The sequence below is a fragment of the Pleuronectes platessa genome, chromosome 8 (genome assembly GCF_947347685.1).
Source record: "Pleuronectes platessa chromosome 8, fPlePla1.1, whole genome shotgun sequence".
In the NCBI taxonomy this organism is placed as follows: Eukaryota; Metazoa; Chordata; class Actinopteri; order Pleuronectiformes; family Pleuronectidae; genus Pleuronectes; species Pleuronectes platessa.
Window position 1 is genome coordinate 9338382 of NC_070633.1, and position 23214 is coordinate 9361595.

At 39.6% G+C, this 23214-nt stretch overlaps 1 protein-coding gene across 1 annotated transcript in view; it reads right to left on the reverse strand.

Moving 5' to 3' along the window:
• The window catches only part of nrg2b (neuregulin 2b), a 47775-nt gene that overhangs the window by 17782 nt on the left and 6779 nt on the right, over positions 1-23214 (reverse strand). The window contains exons 2-4 of the mRNA XM_053429605.1: positions 8083-8245; positions 5540-5658; positions 4116-4239 (exon numbers count right to left, since the gene is read on the reverse strand). Coding sequence (XP_053285580.1) covers positions 4116-4239; positions 5540-5658; positions 8083-8245 — 406 coding nt within the window. The remainder of the gene's footprint in view (positions 1-4115; positions 4240-5539; positions 5659-8082; positions 8246-23214) is intronic.

The window sequence follows — 23214 nt, forward strand, 5'->3', positions numbered from 1 at the left end:
GATTATATGTTTCCATGGTCGGCACAAAAAGAGCTTACAAATACCATCTCGAATTTCAGGGATATTAACAATTACTCCCGCCTGCCAGTGCCGTGCAGTGCACTGATTTGCAGCTGTCGTGCAGATTTGTGAGCGTCTCTGTGTGTAAGAGTGGAGGTCTACAAAACTCTGAAGTTAACAAGCAGTGCAGACAGTCTACAGACAGCCGTCTTATTTACATCCTGTTATCCACCGGCACCAACAGACAGGCCAACAAAGGATGAGGAAGGAGCAACAGTAACTCTCTGGAAACAGCTGGGTGGTCGGCTGCGACCAACCTAGCTAGCTTGCTGTATCTTCTTGAATGTGCAGCGGGTTCATGTGTCGAACAATGATGCAAAGAAGGTTGTACAATCCTGAACATTTTGTACCCCTATATACGCAGCTCATAATGTCTGTATGCACCCTCTCGAACAAAGTTTTCTGCTTGTCAGCACCAGGAAAAAAAGATCCTGATTTATCCTTCAGCAGTGACCGGAAGGTACATCAGATGAGAGATAGAGAGAAAGGAGGTGAGAGAGTGGAGGGGAAAGCAAGGGATGGAGAGAGAGAGAGAGAGAGAGAGAGAGAGAGAGAGAGAGAGAGAGAGAGAGAGAGAGAGAGAGAGAGAGAGAGAGGGGAGATATATAGAAAGGGGAATGGAAATAAAAAAACAAAGAGCGCAGATCTAGGGGTGGACGTCTAGAAAAAACATCCAATTGTAAGGAAAACATAAGAACAGGGCTCTTGATCATGCATGACTATACACACCATCTGCTATTCACACTGTCAAAGGAAGTGTTTGTTACACATCTACAAAATGACCCTGTGTGTATGACAAGTTGAAACTGAAAGATTAAAACCCATAGTTTAGAAAATCTGCATTTCACAGAGTGGAGAAGACATCTTCACCGCTGTGGTTAAATTAAAGCTTCTGTGGTAAATACAGTTAAAACACTGCAATGAGCTCAAAGCCATACTGTACCACTTCATGTGCACCAAGGGATAACAATGTTACCAGATAACTGCTAATGACATACAATTTCCATCCTCTAATTGACTTACTACAAGTCTACAAGAAGGGCCTGAGCCGGCTTTATTTCCTGAGGAGGCTCAGGTCCTTCAACGTCTGCAACAAGATGCTGCAGATGTTTTATAAGTCTGTTGTGGCGAGCACCATCTTCTTTGCTGTGGTGTCCTGGGGTACGGGCATCAAGGCTAAGGACGCCAACAAACTGAAAAAACTCATCAGGAAGGCAGAGTCTGTGGTTGGCTCTAAGCTTGTCACCCTGGAGGAGGTGGTGGAGGAGAGGATGCTGGCAAAACTGCTGGCAATCATGGAAAATCCCTCTCACCCCCTCCACAAAACACTGGACAAGCTAAGGAGCAGCTTCAGCCACAGACTCATTCAACCCCGCTTCTCTAAGGAACGATACAGGAAATCCTTCCTCCCAACCGCAATAAGACTATACAACTCATCTACCTCTGTCAGAGCCACCATCACAGAACTGCACTAAACATACCTGTCTCAATTCATCATTTCATACAATAATATTGTCTTTTGCACACTCTGTCTACATATTCTTACACTCACAGTATATTATGTTATCTATTGTATCGCCAAATACTTATATTGATACCCGTACTATATATCATATATTATATCATACTCTTTGTATATTCTTTGTATATATAAGTCTATATACACATATTTTATTTATACATGTGTACATGTTATTATTATTATATTTTACTATTATTATTATTATATATACTGTTGCTGCTATTATTACTATATACTGCTATTATATTGGCATAATTACTATCATATATAAATATATATTATATACTATATATACTGTACTATCTTTTATATACTGTCTAACAATAACATTACCATCATATCATCATCAGTACTATTACCATCATCTGCCACTGCACCTTATCTACCTATTTTATCTTGTGTTTCTGTTTTTATTCTTTCTACCGCAATATTTTATATTTTATATTTTATATTTTATTCTATTGTATTGTATTTTATTGTATTCAAATGTACCGGCTGCTATGACGACTTAATTTCCCCTCGGGGATGAATAAAGTAATCTATCTATCTATCTATCTATCTATCTATCTATCTTCTACAAAGCCAGCTATTAATAATGACATCATGACAAACCTTATTTTACTGTTTTTGTGACCTATTGCATTGCCTGCATTTTCCTATTTTCCAATGTAATATTTTTCATCTATTGTCTAGTTCAGTCCTTGTTTTGCAGGAAGTGATGCATTCTATGATTACAGTTTTTAAATAAAAACAAGAGGAAAAACTGTATGGTTAGCATTACCAGTGAACACTTTAACCATGGTCTGTGATTATGAAGAAATTGTTATGGCATCACTCCCATAATATTTCTAAGATCCAATTTACCATGCTGGACCATCCCTGTCAGTCCGTGAAAATGAGAAAATGAGGGAAAAAACAAAGACTAATGTTTGTCAGGCCTAAGCTGTGTTTGTCTTAATCACACTATCCCTATAGGGAGGCCGAGCCCCTGCTAAATATGTTTGGAGTAAACAAATGACACATAGGTTGCCCGTGTCTGTGTTAGCTGTTCATATGTTTGTGTGAGTTCCTGACAACCCAAACTTGACAGTCAGGTGGCTAAAACAAGAATTCAAAGTTGAAGAACATGAAAAACATGGACACTGTCTGGATGACAAGGATTTGGAATCTTCTTAGATAAACATTGCTGTGCAGCAAACAACGGTCAAGTCTTATACTGTAATTCAACATCTCAAATTACAATAAAAACACAAATTTTAGTCACTTCCATGCAAACTTTACAAACTGTTTTATCCTTTCTATCATTGTAGTAAATGAAATCAAAAGAAATAATAATACAATTAATCATGTGCAGTGTAAAAAAAATTGCTGAGTCAACTCACAACACTTTGAACCCAGCCTGGCCTGTCTGGTATTTGCACTCCAACATGTGGCCCATTCAGGCTCATTTTCACTAAACCCCTGCAGAATGGATCACTTTATTTAGTTTTGCTTTGATCTGGGCATAAAATATGCTAATATTGTATTGCAACTCCACAGGCATGGTTAAGTTAGCTTGAAAGATCAAGAGTTTTCTCCAGAACAACATGGTTCGGTGATCTGCTGTATGCTGTCATTCAGAACCAGTTACTGTTCAGGACAACAGATCAGACACAGATGACTACACACTTGTGCACCTATAAGAAATTGATGGGAACAGGAAACTGTTGCGAGAAATATTGTCGGTGAATGCAAAAGTAAAGTAAAAAGAATTTACCCTTGGGGATTCCGTAGGTACTTACTCATGTAAAAAGTAATAATATATCAGTCAATACTATCTGACTATTAACTTTACTGATATTATAGTTACTAAGTGATGAGCACAGCTGCTAACTGTAGCTAATAGTGCTGAGGATAATACAGACTTAGCTGTACATCCTGGCTCATACTTGAATCATTGGAATTATAAGAACTCAGCTGAGTCCACGTGTCCTCAGTTCACTTTGCTTTACTGAGTGCCCTCAGTTGCAAAGTGATTTGTGTTCACACGCCAACAGAGTGACGGACAACAGAGACAGCAGCTTATATTCTACGTCATTAGGACGTCCTCTTTAACTTCTCATGCCAGTGTTGTTCTTCTGAACAGACCCTTTTTTTCACGACTCTCTCTTATACTGAAAGCCTTTTCTCAGGCATTGTGAGAAGATTCTAGGAGCAGGATTCAACATAATTCATATGCATGCCGACACAATGTTTGAATCAATATTTGCTCTATGCAAAAATCCTTTTTTTCTGGACAGCTGGTAAAAACTTCAGACCAAAAGCCCTGATATATCATGCACAGTGTCCAAGTGAAGACCAGTTACCTGTTTTACTGTTGAAGCTGATCAGGGTGTATGGGTTGAGTACAACTACAGAACAGAAGACAAGGTAGTGCAGTGACAAGCGACACAGTGTCTGAGACAGAGAGGGAGAGAGGGAGGGAGGAGTGACAGGGGGAGCGACTACACAGTGATGACTGTGGGGACGGGGCCTGACTGAACAACTGACTTACTTGCATGACAGCTGGTTAATACCATGTATGAAGTAACAGTCTCCTCCGTTGACGCAGTAGGTCCTCTCCGTGTCGTTACAGCGTCTCGCGTGACTCACACCCGGAGACGGGGTTGTGGTCGTCACTAAGAGGAGGACAGACAGAAAGAAAACAGAACACAGAAAAACATACTGTCACCTCTTTGTTAAAATAATGAGTCATTAAAATGTAATAGCAACTATATAACTAGATATACTGGCAAACCATGCCTCAGAAATTTCTATCCTCTTTAGTGAATTCCAAATGGGTTAGTGTCACAAATAAATCAATGTTCAGCTTGAACCTGGTTTAATCTTATTTGATAAGCTTTTTTATAGCTAATTATTGGATGCCATAAAAATGGGGTGAAACATCATGATTGACAGCTGAGAATGACTCGTGATTGGTCGAGACCTTGATCCAGCTATAGTCCACACCACAATCACAATGTCCCGGACATGGCTGCACCCATATCTGGGATATTTTGGCTTCATGTACAACATGAGGAGGTATAGACACGATGTCCATCTATTCATACAGTCTATGTTCTGAACACACTACTGTCTTTTCCCGTTCAAACACAACATTTTAAAAGTTTAAATATACTTATAAGTAATCAACTATTTTGTTTTCCCAACTTCCCTGTTTTACAACTGCCACCACTGTTTTATTTGGTTCTCCCAGGACAAATTTCCATAACTTATCAAAAAAATTGAAAAAAAGTCTGTACAGAGACACTAACCACCTAACCCAATCATATTTGACAAGTTAATTTGCATTATCAGATTCCTGCATATTTGATTTCAAATAGCTTTCACTGTAAACACGATATTCAACTCTATTCTAACTTATCCCTAAAGTCTTAACTAGAATACCTCTACCAATCAGTCAAGTTGCATGTATGTCCATGTTCATTTAATATATGAAACAGAGATAGATTTGATAAAAGGATAAAGTGAATGTTGTCATACTTAGACCAAAGTGAGGTCACAGTGACCTGACCTGTGCCCACCAAATTCTAATCAGTTCGCCCTTTAGTCCAAATTAACCTAAAAACATATCGAGTCCGGTCAGTTTGTCACCAGTGCAGAGGCTCAACAAGGCTCCATAGTTGTTCAGTTCTTTGAGGAAAGATGAAATTGTGATGTAACAGAACCACAGAAACTCTCTGTAAACATGTTTATGATAAGATGCTTATACTATTAAAACAATGGAGTTTGTGCATCATTATAGAATCATCTAAATGTTAACTCTTTTCTTTATTATCAACATCTATATAAGGTAATCAGACAATTTATGTCGGCACAGACAAACCAACAGACTGACCGACAGAGCAACAGAAAGATAGATAGACATATAGACAGACAGACATATAGACATATAGGGAGATAGATAGATGTTCTCACAGATCTGCACGGTGATTAAACTCGTGGTGTTTTCTTGTCCTAGAGAGTTTTCAGCCACACAGGTGTAGTTTCCAGAGTCTTCCACACGGACACGACTGATCTGCACCTTTGAGTTTTTTCTTCAGTGAAATTGAGATACAGAGAGAGAAGAGGAGACAGAGGAGACAGAAGAGAGCCAGAGAGAGAGGGTGATATAGAGCAGATAAAAGATACTCTCAGATATTGTTGCTTAAAAAAAGCCGCAGAGTCATCTATGACTGGACAAGAAATTACATTTGTATGTCTAGCCCAGATAGGCAAGAAATAATTTATAGCAGTACACAAATAGCTGTAATTGGCCAAAAAAGCTAATTTGCTGGACACATATTAAGTTCAGACAAAAATGAAATCCACAACTAAACATTAAAGGTTAGAACATGTGCTTATCCAATGTATAGCTCTTCAGTAATAAACAGTGATATCTTGTAATTTTGAACAAGCATTTCAATAGAATAAAGCTAGGGCTAACTATAACATATTTGAAACTATGCATTCCACCTCCTCCTATTGGTCTGCTCATTAAATCTACGCCCCCAAAACACATGAACACACACTGACTGGTAACTGCTAGAAGCTGACTTTTTGTGACTCGCTTGACAACTTCTGGCTTCGCCATCACTAACAGCGTCTCTGCCTCAGTGGTATATGTCTCTCCAGTCATGTGCACTGGGAGCACGGGCCGGGTGCGTAAAGGCAGGTCGGCTAGTGACAGACAGGTTCACCAGTCCCAATGAAATGATTGGTCGGGTTTATTACAGGTCTGTGAGGGCATCACACACTAGCAATTCTTTCAGAAAACTTGATGGGTATCGGGACGTGAAGAGGATTTTCGACAAATAAGATAAAATGTGTTTAGTTGGTAAATGTCCAACAGTTAAAGGGTGAACTTCTATTGCAGGTATTGTACCATGTCTTCCTCTCATCCCAGCTATAGATTTCAATGTTTCGGTAAAGTTCGTATTTGTCCAAAGTCTAAAGTTCTGCTGTAATATGTGGAAGCAGCCCATGTATAACAATGTGTCGTTGAGTTCCACTAAAGCTGATATGATGCTACACTGGTCTGGGTTAAGCCAGTGTTACATTTATCGGATCCACGAGTTTCCATGAGGGCTAAGCTCGTGTGATGCAAATTTCATCATTAGAGGGTGCATGTTAGGCTCTGTGTGGACATCTGTGTACCCAACAATTTGTTGCAGATAGTCCAAGCGGCCAACAAATTGGCAGGTATGACTGTGGTGTATGCAGCTGTCTGCACGCATCCGCAATGGAGGATTACTAAGGCCTTCGACCAGATGTCCAAATATCTATGTCCTGGCAGCCATGTGGGGTTATTGTTATATAGTCATGGCAACAAACCTTGTGTAACTGCCAGGACGCATTCCTCCTCCAAGGCTCATTAAAGGAACAGTGTCCAGGGAAATTAAGTGAATTTCATGCTAAAAAGATCTTCGTAAAATACCCACTTGACTGGGCTTTACTCAGACTGGCTAATATTAGCTCTGACTGAACTTTACAATGTGTTTTCTTTGCCGAAAGAGGACTGAGGATTTTGGCCCTTATTGCTTAAAGTGTGGCTGTTCCAGGAAGGTATCGCTTCACAGCCACAACGAACAAGAGTGGTCAGCGCGAAATTACTTTATTTACTTACATTTGACGTGTGTGGGTGTTGTATTTAGATAACCTGTACTAAAAAATCTGTGCTTTATTACTGCTACTAAGGATATTATGCTTTCTTTGCTATTTGTCTGTCTTACACAAAAAATACTGAACCGATTTTGTTGAAACTCGCGTTAACGGTGGGGTATAGGGCAAGGAATAACCTGTTAACTGCAGAGGATTAGATTTGCTGCTTTCCGATACATTCTGAGATAGGACGTTTATTAAAATTTTTGTAAATCTATTAAGAAAAAATGCAGAAAGGTTGATGAAATAATTCTGACTAAGCATAGTGCAAGTATCTATGACCAAGTGAAATTAGATTTTAAGCAGTTTGCAGAAAATCGTAATATGCAATATGGTGAAAAAGTGGTCAATCAGCCTTGGTAACTTTGTAATGTAATTCTCAAAATACACTCAATCAATATTGTAATGGCAATTTAACAATGTATAACTTTTCTAATCAATGTTTTATCAAACCGTCCCATGACCAGACATCATACTCATCTACTGACAAATAGAGTTGCAGTTGTAAACTGTCCCCTTATAAGGTTGGAAGTTTCACATGAGACAAATTAATGTGGAGTTGTGTACTCATTGTAGATTTATTGAAGTTGAGCAAATAGGAGGGAGAAGTAATGTTTTCTAACAGTGGCCACAGTTTGAGTACAGAATATGAAGATGCCCAATGTCACTAACACAGAGCTTCATACCAGGACCACTGCAACAGGCATATTCATTTGTTTGAAGAAGCAGTTCTTTGTCAGGATTTTAACATTTTGAATTTTTTGGTCCATGAAATTGTGGAGGCTGAATAATTAGAGGTATATTCAATTCGATAGACTCACTTGTTGGTCTTTATTTTGAGGTCTCGGCCTTTTTGAAGCTCGTGTCCATCTTTGTACCAGCGGAAGGAAGGGCTGGGATTCCCCGATGCCTCGCACTTCAAGTACAGCTTGTCCCCTTCCATCAGAGATTGGCCTCGCATCAGCCGCAGCTTAGGAGATGAGGCTGGAGAGAGATAAAGATAGGGAAAGAGAGGCAGAGACACAGATTGAGAACGAGAGACAGATAGAGAGCGGCAGGGGAAGGAAGCAGAGAAAGGAAATCAAAGAGTGCATTATAGAAATTAACTAAAGACATTAAATTGATCTATCCATTTAACTTTCTGTGTTTATGTTCGTATTATGGTGTGTGGCTGATGAAAATCTGTTTGTGAGGGTTCAGATGTTATGGTCAAAACCTGATGCACCAGGTCAGAGTCCTCTCTCTCTCTCTCTCTCTCTTTCTCTCTCTCTCTCTCTCTCTCTCTCTCTCTCGAAATTGTGTGTCTCAAGTACAACACACTGCATCACTTCATGCATTTATATAAGACACTGTAGGTCTGTATCCCTTTGTGTGTCCCATGACTCCTGCAGGTTATACACAACATACTAGCCAACTGAGTGGAGTTCTATGAAACTGTGGTATGGGTCACTGAAGAACGTGTTAAATTTTGGTGCAGATCCGTATCAGGCTTTTTTCAGTCTTTAACATTGTGGTGCATTTTTCAACATATTCACTGATCTCTCAGGGAATAAATCATAGATCTTGATCTTGAAAAAATCTGGCACATTTAGGGATCTTATGAGTGTGTGAAACCTGGTGCAGCTTTGAATTGTAGGGGACTATTGGGCCTTTGTGGAGGTATGAGCTCGAGCCAAAAAAAGCAACAGAAATGAAGAAAAAAATGTAAATGAGATGAGTGTAGCTGTACATTTAACTGTATGTCAAATTAACAGCTCTTGCTCTGATTTGATATGATAAATGTAGAGTTATGTGCAAAAGTGTAAATGGCTGGTCGGAGTGACCACCACAGGCTAATGCTGATTCAAAATGATTTTCATAGGTTGGATATATCAGTCACTACTAAGTAGAAATAGCATCTTCAACAACAACAAGTAGACTTGGAGCTAGGTCACACAGACAAAGTAGTATAGTCAGACAATTACACAAGTGAAAGTCTGCGGTGAAGACATTAAAATACAAACAGTGGAGTGAGAAAGTACAACCTCCATGAAGCCCCCTCCAAACAGCTTGCAGTTATGTAAGTAGGATTTAGGTATGATTTTTAGACTCACAGCAGAACAAGCAGCACATCCTTAAATCCATTTCTCATGTTTTGTAAGATTTAGTCTTGTCACAGACTCGGCACACACTGTTGATGTAATTCCACGTCACACCAAACTAAATCATCTAAACACCACCAGAAGCTCTCTCTCTCTCTCTCCATGGCCTCTGGCTAACAATGAGTAACACTGGAGTGTCACTGTCGGCAAATATGTTTTGAATCATTTGCAGATTATTTTGGTATTTTCTTGAATGTGGCACCAGACACCTTGGACTAAGTCAGGAAGGGAATTATAGTTCACTTCCTGGTGAACATCCAAATATGTACTTCATGTACATCGAGACTTCAAAGCTGCACCAGGGGCAGATCCAGGGGGGCATTACCTAAACAAGTCACTTACTATTAATACTGTCAATAAATATGATTTTTTGATAAACACAATGTGCTTGAATAAGGAATTCTTTTTTAAACCTTTCCAATGATGTGTGGCTTTGCTCAATATGGGGCCGGATGACAGAGGTCATTTAGGCAAAAACATGGTGTAAATTTTTGATGACACCACAGGAGCAGTATGGCCGCTATTTATGTTTCTTTTCTGTTTTTTTTTTACATGAGTTGCACCATCTTTAGGTCCCTAATATAGAAGAACTCAGCACTTAACTCTCTTTAAACCAGGCAGGGCAAAGTGTTTTCTATGGGACATTGAGCAGCCTGCTCGTTGTTCTCATCCTGCTTCTTGCTTTGAATATTTTGCAGAAGACAATTAGGAAATCATGGGACCTGTAATCTAATAACGATGTACCATATGTGGAAAAGAGATGAGATTTCAATGTGGAAGAGGCGACTGTAGCTCAACTCTAGCAGCACGGATTTGACAAAATATCTTGGAGATTAATAATCTTGGTTTGTATACCATGTTTCACAAGTTACAAAGTTCTACACCGTCAGTAATTACATAAGAAACAATCAATGGTAAATTAACCAGAAATGCTACCAAACCAAAGAAGAAACTATCGCAATACACAAATAACACAGATGGAAGTTTGTACAAAAAAGTCTTGGAAAGATACTGCCTTTGCCAAACCCCATATAACACTTCAGATATCCCTGGTAAAACAGCTAAAGAGTCACTCTTTACACACTCCAGTTGTTAACTTATTTGTATCATTTCACTGTGGCAGAGCAAAAACAGAAAATAACAGCATGTGAGCTGTGAATTCTCAGAAAGCAGGGAGTTCATTTAAAATATGTGTGGGAGAAAGGGAGTGAGGTGTTAAAATGAAATTTAGGTCTCCACAGATTGGAAAATCGTTCGAAATCTTGGCAAAACACACGCACATGAGTAGGAGGTTAAGGCAAACGGAGGGAGAAGGAGAGAACGGCCAATTGTTCCATACATCCAGTGTAAATAACAGCCAATCCTACTGTCAATCTATTAATCAATCTCTCCACACTACCTCAAGTGGTCAGCTCAGTCACACATGCAGAAGTTCTCCACAGCTGAGGATTATGTCAACTTTAAAGGTTTAGTGCGAAATTTTTGTTTGCTATATTGCTTCCAGAGACTCAGTCAAGCCCTTCTGTGTATTAAGTACACAGCCTAAGACAAGCTTCTGTTAGCAACACCATAAGGACTAGAAGCAAAAACAAACTGTTATCGTCTGTCAAAGTTAAAAAATCAACCTATATTGACACAACTGAATATCACTAAAGGTAACAGCTTTTCTCTTTTTTGTTCATACACACAAAAAGTTAACTTAAAAAGGACAGATTGTGTTTTCCAACATTTCGGACTATTCCTTCAATGAAATTACATCCTCCCTGAGGTCCTCAGTTGTCATCAGTGTGTGATTATCAGCACATTAAGTGATTAAGTGTTGAAACTCTCATTTATATTCTGCAGCAGTAAGGATTAAGCTCATTTCCAACATTTCCCAGTTCCTTTAGACAATCCCCATAGATTGCATTTTACATGGAAGTAAAGGGAGTGATATATAAGATAAAGACAGCAGTGTTCCATATTTTCTTTACTTGTTTCCCCATGATATAGTTCATAGTTGGGTTCAACATGGTCTAGTCAAAGAGAAGAATTAGAACGTGACTTATTTCACTGTTGAACTCAACCATGACATGATAAAGTGTCATGTAGATCTTGAAATTAAGCATCCTAGAAATCATGTTTCTCAACTAGAGGTAGTTTGCTGGTTTACATTGGCCTGTGCTGATGATCTGGAGCTACTTCAGAATTATTCACTGCAGAAATCGACACAATCTTCAGACCCAGGTTCAAAACTTTTCAAATATATACTATAATTCAGCCAGACAAATTGCTAAAGAAGAAATGATTCTTAGAACATTGTTGCCATGAAGGAGATCAGCATCCGCAACATCCCTGAATGTCTGTGTCAATCCGATATGGTGAACTAAAATAATCAAAACCATCTTGTGGGTTTGACCACCTGTCAACACATGCTGCTTACCCTTACACCCTTAAAGAGATAGATCCCTGAAAAATGAAAATCCACTCATTAACAACTCGCCACTAAGCCGATTTGAGGGCTGAGTGTTTGATTCCACAAAACACTTTTGGAGCCTCAGGGGTGAACAGTGTTGCAGCCAAATCCAATACAATTGAAGTAACAGGTGACCACGTCTTCAAACTTTAAAAAACTACAGGAAAAAAAACAGGAAATGCCTCCTTAAGCTAAAAACACAGTATAAAAGATGCCGATATTACTCAAATTTGAATGGCGGGGCTTACGGAAACCACAGAAGCAGTTTGGAGGCATTTTCAGTTTTCTTTCAGTTTTTTTTACGTTTTAAGTCGTGGTCACCAGTTACTTAAATCGATTTGGATTTGGCCAAAACTTTGTTTTTATTCCTTCAACAAAACACATTTAAGTGTGACGCCGAAAAGATTTCTGGAATTAGCGGATAGAAGTTCATTATTTGGCCCATTTTATGAGACTGTATTTTTAGAGAAGCTCCACTTGACAACCATCCAGATGAGATTTGTCTCCTAGTGAGTCTTAAGTGAAACAGTGTGTCAGGCTTTTGTTCAGGTGAGTGTTGAAATGAGTGGTGAACGTCAGGATGAAGCGGCTGTGAGTGATGAACCTGGTCAGCGATGAGCTCATCCCTCTCTTGGACACTCTGCTCTGTTTTTTTTTATCAGCATGGTAATGTTAGCTGAAAACCAGAAGGAAATTACCCTTCATAGATGTGACATCCACATTTCATGGGTGTGACAGTGTCGGATTGATTGAATCACTTGAAATTCCCACTTCGATTTGAACTCATTTTGAGCATATGATAGAATGCTTCAGGTCACTTTGGGAATTCAAACGTCCTTCTGAGTTTGTCCTTTGTAATAATTGATAAGATTAAATTGTTTATTGTATGGTTACTGTTTTTTAATCACACTTGATTCATCTTTAACCAGCTTTTACTCTATTCCAAATATAATTCAACGACGACTGAGCAATACTGGCTATCAAAGATCTTATTTTAGATGTGATGATTCATAAATAACAGGTAGATTCTTATGATTGAATCTTTCATTGCACAAGCTGGAAAACATATAAACAACAACCTCTGTGCTCTCTCCTCTGTTGCTGCTGGATGTTCCAAAACCAAATCACAAATGCTTAGGAGGAGGAATTTACAGTGAGGGGTTCTTAGGTCTTATAGTCTGCAATGAGAATGTATTCAAGAGGGCAACAAATAATTTATCAATATTTTACCTGTAAGCCTATTAGTAAACAGACTGTGGGCGCCGTCAAAAGCAAGACTGCTGGCCAACAGTTAAAGAAGAAAATATTGTAATCAAAGTTAGATAAATTCAAATCTGGAAATGTTGTGTTTGAGGTTGAGCTTTAGTTTTTGGTAAAACCTTTTGACTGCAGACATTTAAAAAACAAAGCCTACACAACAGTTGTGCACAATAAGAGAGAGTGTAAGAGAGAGAGCTTCTGAAATACATTGGCACAAGCACAATTAGAGTAGATTCACACATCCCACACAGCACAGCCATACCAACCATAACAAGTCTAATTCTGCAGCTGCAATTTACACATACACAATCACACGCACAGATTTTCCATAGCACTGAGGAAGTGCATGAGAACATGTATGATGCACAAATGTGCACACGTGCCTTTTTACTGTCTGCACTGATTGATATGTGTGTGTTTGTTTGTGTGCGTGCGTGTCAACGTGCATGCATGCAGTGTAAGTTGCTGATCCAAGCCTTCTGTGTACTGAGTGATGGGAGAATTCCTCCGTGAGAGCACAGATAGGTGGGTGGGGTTCGGGGGCGGGAGGGGAGCCACAAATGGACAGCAGGGTCTGTCCAATAGCCTGTGACCAGCCTGTTCCACTGGCCAATCATATGTGACCAGCGCTCCCATCAGCTGTCCATCAAGAGGTCTTCTTTCAAGGTCAGCTGATGCTCCCTCCCCTCTCTCCTCTCGCCTCCCTCCCTCTCTCTCTCTCTCTGTCCAGAAGAGCATTCATGAACAAAACTGATCTTATTTCTTGCTAAGCATGATCCAATAACCGAGGTTGATATGGAAGCCAAACCATTTAGGTGTGTTCACAGACAGGTGGCACTCTGGAAGGCATGGCCTGCAACATGCCTGCACACATGGCCTGGCCAGTGTGTGTGTGTGTTTGTGTGTGAGAGAGTTTGTGTGTTTGACCGCATCAGCTAATGCACAGTGAGACAGTGAGCAAAGGAGCACAGTACACTCATAAAATGTACAAAGACATGTGAGAGGAAACTGGTTCATGTCAGTGTGTGTCATAATGGAGGCGTGTACAAACACTGTGTGTAATATGTATGTCGTATGTGTATGTGTGTGTGTGTCCGTGTGAGACAGAGAGCAAGAGAGAGAAAGAGAGAGAGAGCTTGCCTGCGTGTGTGTTCATGTATAAAAGAGAGAAGCTCCTTCTATCTTATTCTCCGATCAGTGTGATTTCTGCAGCGCACAGCTGTCACCATGGAAACCAGGGAGGGAGCAGGAGATAGAGAGAGAGAGGATGTAAGGCAGAAAGAAAAGGGAGAAATAACATAGAGGAAGAGTAGGAGAGAGAGAAAGAGTGTGTGCGTGTGAATGTAATAAAGAAAGAAAGGAAGAAAGAGAAAGGGAAAAGGTGAAAATGAATAAGAAAGCGAGAGAGATGAATACTAGGTGTTAAATGATAGCAACCACAACAGGCCTACATGCAGTATCACCAGCTAACCTCTGTAATACCAAGCCCAGGGCAACCCTCTGTGTGTGTGTGTGTGTGTGTGTGTGTGTGTGTGTGTGTATGTGTGTGTGTGTGTGTGTGTGTGTGTGTGCGCATGCTTATCATATACACATTTAAAGAAGAAATGTATTCTCCACGAATATGAGTATGCGTGTGGTTATTCTCAATAAATCACCCCTTTCTCCACTGTCATGTGTTCTGTAGTTGCATGCAAACACACATACACACACACACACACACAGAGAGACTGTCTTCCACTCACAAATGTACAGTCAAGACTTTTGCAAGATACAGAGGGAAGGGAGTGGGTGAGAAAAAGTCAGAGAGAGAAAGATTCAGTGAGAAACTGACCATGTGAGAAACAGAAATGTGTGCGATAAATAAGCAATAAATAGATAGATAGCTCGACAGACAGACAGACAGACAGACAGACAGACAGACAGACAGACAGACAGACAGACAGACAGACAGACAGACAGACAGACAGACAGACAGACAGATAGAAAGATAGATAGATAGATAGATAGATAGATAGATAGATAGATAGATAGATAGAGAGGATGTGCATAGTTGATAATGAATAGTTAATGAAGGGCTCGAGGGCAGAGCAGTGGAGAAAAGCTATTCTCTCTGTCTCTCCTTTCTATCTTCTTCCTGTTTTTCTTTCTCAGGGCTGGGAGTCATGTGCAAGTCATTCTGCTCCCCACCTGTCCTCCATTTATCTTTTTGTTTTTTCTCTCTCTTTCTTTCTATTCCCCCCTTTCAGTCTTTCAAGTCTCGCCTCCTTCCAATCCATCCATTTTCTCTCATCCCTCCCTGTCTCTCTCTCTCAAGCTGTCTCATATCTTCCTCCGTTTTTACTTCCATGCATCCTGCTGTCTCAACTGTCCCTCCACAATCTCTTATATTACACCCCTCACCCAACCATTTCTCACCTCTCCCATCAACCTCACCCCTCACCACGCACATACACCATTAACTGCAGGCTTGTAAATTAGACAAATTTCTCCTGATAAGAGGATAGAGGCATTGATCACATCTGTCCTCTTTTAGGAGCTACAGATTCTATAGAAGAGGGATGCCCCTTTGAGAGGCCTCAACATGCTGTTGGGAGAAAAAGCCCTACAGCAGAATTGAGACAAATAAATTATGGTGAGATTGATTTGTGAGGTGTACAGCAGGGTTTAGTCCATGGTCTTAGTTTCTTTCTCACTGTACATGCTGCCATTAGGTTCCATTAAGTCAATTTGAAAATATCGGATGAGTTTCGGTTGTTACGCAGATGACATGCAACTCTACATTTTCACTTTATCTGATGATCAGAGCCCACATATTCCTCATATCAGACGATGGCAATAAATGACAGATCATAAGACACAAACAAAGTTATTGTATGTAAAACAAAAAGTTATACTTGTCACATAAAAGGTCAAAAGGAACCTGATTGGAACCCAAACACTGAACTGAGGTGGCCTTCTACCAGTTAAAGAACATTACCAAGGTCACACAATTTGTCTTGGAACACTGTGAAATGTTTTCCACAGTTGTTTGTACTCATGAAAACTATTTGTTTACAACTTTTGCTGAGAACTTGAACAGAAATAATATCATTGGTTATACATCCTACAGCCAGGATCCTAACCAAAACCAAACCAAACACACAGACCTAGGACAGACCCTGGAGGTCCACTGTGCCAGCAGCTGATTACAGTGAAGGTTCCAACTGAAACATGTACGTATGTCTGACTGGACTCTTATGGTGTGCTTAATTATTGCAGCCACGATCACAGGGGTCCTGAAGTGTTCATTACACAAGCTAGACTGTGTGTTTACTATTGCAACAATGACCACAAAGTTCATGTGTACCTGCTACTCCTAAACGCCAGACAAGTGTCTACCTGCCATTAGCCATGCTATTCCAGGAGATGCTTCTAAGTTTCTGCATTCTGAGATCTCAGCTATTACTGTGCTATACTGTGTTATTTCAACTGACATAGCAAATGGCCAGAGCTACAAAAATAATTTCAAAGTTGTAATAAAAATGTTTATGAGACGTCACAACTCGGGGCCGAAGTTACTTCATACACCCCTGGACCCTAAAACCCTCTCCATTTGGAAATGAGACTTTGCACATTCCTGAAAAATATATTATATACAGACACATTGTTTTTTAATGACATCGTACTAAACCTTTTTCATGACTACTATCTTTTCTACAAAATATATACCAGCCAGTAAAAGTCAAATCTGAATTAGACTATAGCTAATTGTCTTCACTAGCAATTCCTTTACTTTCACAAAGCAAACACTGCCACCTGGGCTTGCTTTGATGTACTCCTTTGCAAGTATAACGCACGTTAGCTTTAAGTTAATGGCACAAGCAATGACAATTTTGAGAATTTTATGCTTTTAGTACAGAATTGTCAAAAGGAAAATGACATAAAATCGAGTGGTAGCTAAAATGTCCCCAAATCACAGTAAAAACCAGGATGTTACAGTTCAAAATCAGTGCTTATCCACCCCTCAACTTCAATTTCCTATGTTTCCTCAATAAACTGTGTGCCAGCTTTGCACAAATAATCATGTGTGGCTTGTTTAATTTCACTACATATACATACTAACTGTGCAAAGAGAGGAATCACCTGTGGACGGTAACGGGCTCATCCTAAGGTATATGCTCTTATTACAGTCGTACAGTACGTATGTTTGCGTTCGACTCATTTCTAGTTTGCATTCTTGTTCACTGGAGCAGAAATGTCTCACTAGCCTCTTGGCCTTTTGTGTGACTGGCACTACTGTGCGTTGAAGTCTCACTGGCTTTCTCTTATCCACTCAAATGAAAGAAATGCACTGAAAAAGGTTTTATTGAGGATTAAATCTGCACCAAATAGCAGTGACAGGATGTCCAGTTTTGATATTTGAAGCTGATTTCACATAAATCCTGTAATGTAACGTGAGTAAACTGATTACTGCCAGATGCTCTGTACCAATAAATCAAACAAAAGAAAATATATATTATGAGAGAGCCCAAGTTTTTATGGATAGAGTGCTCATTTACTGCTGCTGATTGTGTTAACTGTTATAAGCTGTGTTTTGTTGTTTTCTTTTTCTTATTAAAAGACCATATATTTTCTTAAGGCTGATAAGATGTTGAATTTTCAAACCTTGCTTAGGACTGGTTTGTAATACAGTTCAAGAACAGACGAACTGAGTTATTTGACTTATGACTTCCTCCCGACCCTGTTCAGAGGAAATTGGGGGTGCTACAATTGTTAGCTACTGTAAAATTAATTAAAATGATCATCTTTCAGTAATAATTTATGAAAGTCGGAATGATATGGTGGAACAAGAGAATAGATAATGGCACTCTCTCTCAACCCTCCTATTTCAGTCCAGCACAGTCTATCTCGGACAACTCAGGCTTATTTTACAACATGATTATGATTACAGATAATATAAATACTGATGAGCCGTGGAGTCAAACAGAGGAGGTACAAATCTGTACTCCAAGCTGAAATGTACAGTATGTGCTGGTTTCCAGGAGACACATGGAAGATAAATGTTTGACACTAATGTAGACAGACAGTAGACCTTAGTGAATGAGGTTAATAAAGGTATTGATGTCCTGGGCCACTGAGAGGAAGGACTACGACCCTGAATACAGCAGAATAAATCGTCACATGCACCTTGAGCTATGTTACCCTCTGTAATGAGTTCTCTAAGCATGTTCTCATCGTTAAGGGATAGTTCACCGAAAAATTTTAATTAACTCATTATCTGCTCACCACTGTGCCGATGAAAAGATGGGTGCGACGTACTTGAGTCCACAAAACACTTTTGGAGTTTCGGAGGTAAACAGCATTGCAGCCAAATCCAATACAAGTGAAGTAACTGGGGGACCCCAACGAAACGCTGTCATTTACAAAAAATGTTTTGCCTAAATGACCACTACTGGAAGTAGGGATTTTACCATGCAGGTGCAGTGTAAAAGGTGAACGTGGCTCCAGAGGAGGATATCAGAGGATATTTAAGCTAAAAACTTGTAAATTACGCCAAATTTGAATGTTAGGGCTTACAGACACTTAAATGACACCAGGGGAGCAGTATGGAGGAAATTATATTTGTATTTTTTTTGTTTACGTTTGAAGAATCAGTCACAAGTTACTTCCATTGTTTTGGATTTAGCTGCAACGCTGTTGACCCCTGAGACTCCAAAAGAGTTTTTGTGGACTCAAGCAATTCACACACCCCTCCATCGCATAGTAGCGAATAGATAATGACTGAAATAACTATCCGTATATAAATTACATGGGTAAATGTTTTCAAAAACTCTGAGTGCTATATGAACATAACCTGCCAAAATGGTTTATATAAAATAAATTCTGAAAATGTGCATAATTAACTGGCAATACTGTGATATTTTACATACATTTCATCCACAAATCCCATGAAAATAATTACACCAGCATAACTAATTTAAATATTGCCTGTGTATTTAAAATAGATATTGATATTGTTTATACCTGTGTGACATTGTTTTCTAAAATCTATTAAAAAAACAGTAATGAGCTCAAGCATTACGCTGACTGATGTGTTAATTTTGACTGACCCATTTTAGTAGATCTCACATCCATCGTCCTGCATCCTGAGTAATTCAGAGCTTTTAAAAACAAATCCTATATTTGTAAGCTGTGTTAAAATACCCATGTATTCAAGAGGAACGTTATGGAGTCTCACATACTTGATGGAGAAAATGGAAAGTACTGAGAGTTGGATTAAATGTAATCTTGATTCTGGTCTTTTTTTATATAGACTGGCAGAAGGGTGATCAGGTGGTGTTGACAGTTTTTTTTCTGTGTAGGCACCGAAGGCTCTCTCCCACAAGTCAAAGACATGCTGATTGGACTTAGGTTAATTGTAAACTCTAAATGGACTGTAGGAAGGGTTTGACTCTGTATGTTGGCCCTGTGATACTCTGATGACCTGTCCAAGGTGTACCCTGTCCCTTGCCCAAAGTCAGATGGGATTGGAAGAATAGTTTATTTTAGTCTACAGGCTAAAAAGGAGCATGTCATGTGCTTTTACTTGAAAGCCACATTATTTTTGACTAATTAAATGTAAATTAGAAAAAGGTTATAGTATGCAATAGTTTTAGAGCTTTGGTCCTATGCAGCAGCAAATCTACAATAGTTTACCCAAATAGAGATTTGACCACATCAGTCTTAAGAGTTGTTGGATTTGTAGCGTAATTGAGAACAAGACTAATAAAATAACGTTTATATCTTGATGAATGTTGACAGGGAATGCTTAAATATCATTGAAAATGTTAGAGTCGGGCAAAGTATTAAATATCCACATCTTCCCAATTAATGAGCACAAGGCTCCTTCGGAAAAATCCACCTCATATAGACAAATACAAACTACTTCTGTGCGGTTCAAGATGTGCACACACTGAGGCATAAAAGATGCCAGCCTGAACATACTGTCTCATAAATACAAAACTATCAGCCACACACCTATAATAGTTACAAGATAACATCCAGGAAGGCAGAGGAGGACATCTGGAAGACAGATGAAGATACTCTACTTGTCACCATCAAAGATCTCCACAACAAAAGCGAGATAAAGATAGCCCACCTTTGTGAGCCAAAGATAGCCTGCTTTATAGAACCAACGGCACGTTTTAACCCATTACTTGCCCAAAATATATCTGCAGAGCATTTTTCACTGTTTCAGTCAAACTATGTCATGTGTTTAGATGAACAATAAACAGCCATAGTGTTTTACTGATCAACATTCATGTGAAACAGATTTCATGAGTTCATTGCCTTGATCAAAAGCAATCAGAAGGCGAGAGTGCACCCAGAGTGACAGTGGAAAATGTCATTTTACAACTTTGTGAATATCAGGCGGTCACTGACTGCATGCCAAACCCCTACATTCTGGCACAGCAGGGATACTTATGGAGAGGAATGCCAAAGATGAAAACAGCTTTCCAAGAAAAGAGTCCGATGCCTCAGATTAATCAAAACAGTCGTTTTTCTGATATTTTATCTGGACTAACAACTGACAAGTTGCTGGCATAAACATTTATAATTATTTGATTCTGAATTTGATGTCTAAACTAATCCTGTGGAAATAAAAATCAGAACTGAAAACAGAGAGAGCAGCGGTCAAATCCATCTTGTCTGAAGTAGGCACTTTGCTGATGCACTGAGGATGGTGTGTGCAGCAGCAGCAGCCGCATGAGTGTGGGTGGTGTGTGCTATATATCTGCATGTGTGAGTGTGTGTGTGTGCGTGCATGTGTGCTAAAGCAGGGTTACACAAAGACTTCTCTCATTCACAAACTGAGCCATGTGGCACCAGCCTTGTCCCTTTAAGAAGCATGTGTCGGACTTTTCTACTAAGGCTGACTGCTGGAAAAGATGAGTGCTGATACATTATTAACAAGCGAGGACACACACATATACACTCTCTCTCACACACGCTACATAACTGAAGGACATGTATGGGAGTCACGCAGTCGTGAGTAAGCTGAAGCACAGAGTGCAGTAAAGTAGACATACACACGCGTCAACAAGCAAAGTTGATCAGTATAATGTTGGGAGAACATAAACGAACAATCACACACACACACCAACACACACATCCATATATATATATATATATATAGATAGAGAGAGAGAGGCAGCAGAGGAGAGAAATCCTCAGCCTTCTGTTATTCAGTGTGCATAATTTATAGCAGCTCCAGATCTCCCAGCTAATGACAGCACACTGGGGCATCTGCAGCACAGCAGCAACAGCAACAGCTAACTGGCATGGCTCTGTGTGTGTGTGTGTGTGCGTGTGTGTGTGTTAGTGTGTGTCTGTGTGTGTGTGTGTTTGTAAGTGTGTGTCTGTGTGTGTGTGTACAGAGGTATAATGCTTTGAGGAGACAAGGACAGTGAGAGAGACAAAAGGAGGCAGGAACACGAGAGAGACACACGGAAATAGACACAGATAATGCCACAAAGAGGGGAAAAGGATGAGACGGACAAGTGAGATACCTTTTGCCACACACACACACACACACACACACACACACACACACACACACACACACACACACACACACACACACACACACACACACACACACACACACACACACACACACACACACACACACACACACACACACACACACACACACACACACACACACACACACACACACACACACACACACACACACACACACACACAATAAGAGTCTCGGCTGATTCAACCAGTGAATCTCCCTCGATGCATATGTCAACATAAAGTATGTTCATAAGTCTAAGTCTCACCTCTGCTCTGGTTTAAAGGGATAGTACACCCAAAAATAAAAAAAACTCACTCATTATCTACTCACCATCAGGCCTGAGTCTACACTGCTCAGACTGGGGGGGGCAATTAGAAATTTGGGTTTTAAAGAATGCATCACAGTAGAAAATTCAACTAAGCCATGGTACATAATAATTATTAATATTGTGGTAATGTTTAAGAATTGATATAGTAGTGCATTAAATGTGTATTAACAGTGTATGACAATTTTACGCCGAGCACTATCTGACCAATAACGTTAACTTCATACTGAGTGAGCAGTGATAAACGCTAGCAATCTGTCAAATGCTAAATACCGTAGGTAGCTGTGCTTGCTAGCTATTTATCTAGTAAAATAAAACAACTACCAGCAACAACAACATAGAAGAACACTAATAAGACACCGAACCTTTCCAGTAAGAAAGCTACTAGCGGACAATGCTGCAATTACTCAATGAAGATTATTTTTAATGATGCAGGTGTTTGAGTTTGAGTCCACAAAACACTTTTGGAGTCTAAAGGGGAAACAGCATTGCAGCCAAATCCAATGCAATTGAAGTAACTAGTTAACACTTCTTCAAACATAAAGAAAGAGTCAGTGAGCCAGGGTTATCCAAATTCAACTCGAAACAAATTTGCACCATGTTTTTGGCCTTAATATCCTTATCCTAGTTACTGCTTACAAGTTCTGGTGAAACTCCCAAATTCTCGTGAGATGAGATGAGGAAGATCCAGACACATTTAGGCTAAAAACATGGCCTTTACGGTGAAATGAATAAATATTTTATGTATCTTTATTTCTACATGAATATGTTCAGTATTTTGATCTTTGAACCGCCCTTGTATCAATTTGGTACCTTAGCCCAGGAATATCAGTCTGCATTTGGAGCTGCAAGAGACAGTGGTCTTAGAGGAGGATGTAAGCAGATGCAGTCCCTGTTTCAAGTTATATCATTGAAATTTCCTTGTAGGAGCTTTAAATTGACATCGCCCAGCCCTATCGCAGAGAGGAAGCTGGGAAATCTACAGCCCTTTTTTAAGTTACTTCTCTACAACATTCCGTGACAACTGTTCACTATAGACCTGAATGTGGTGACAACACAGAAAACCATAATGAAAGAGTGACTTCACCGTAATTGCTTAACGATTTATTCAAGGGTGGGGCCGAGGATATGTTTCCTGTTGTTTTGATGTGTTGCCCCTGAGCAAAGAAAATCTCCTAATTCTGGGATTTGGAGATCAATGCCAAAGTGGTTCTGCCCTCCAGCTGC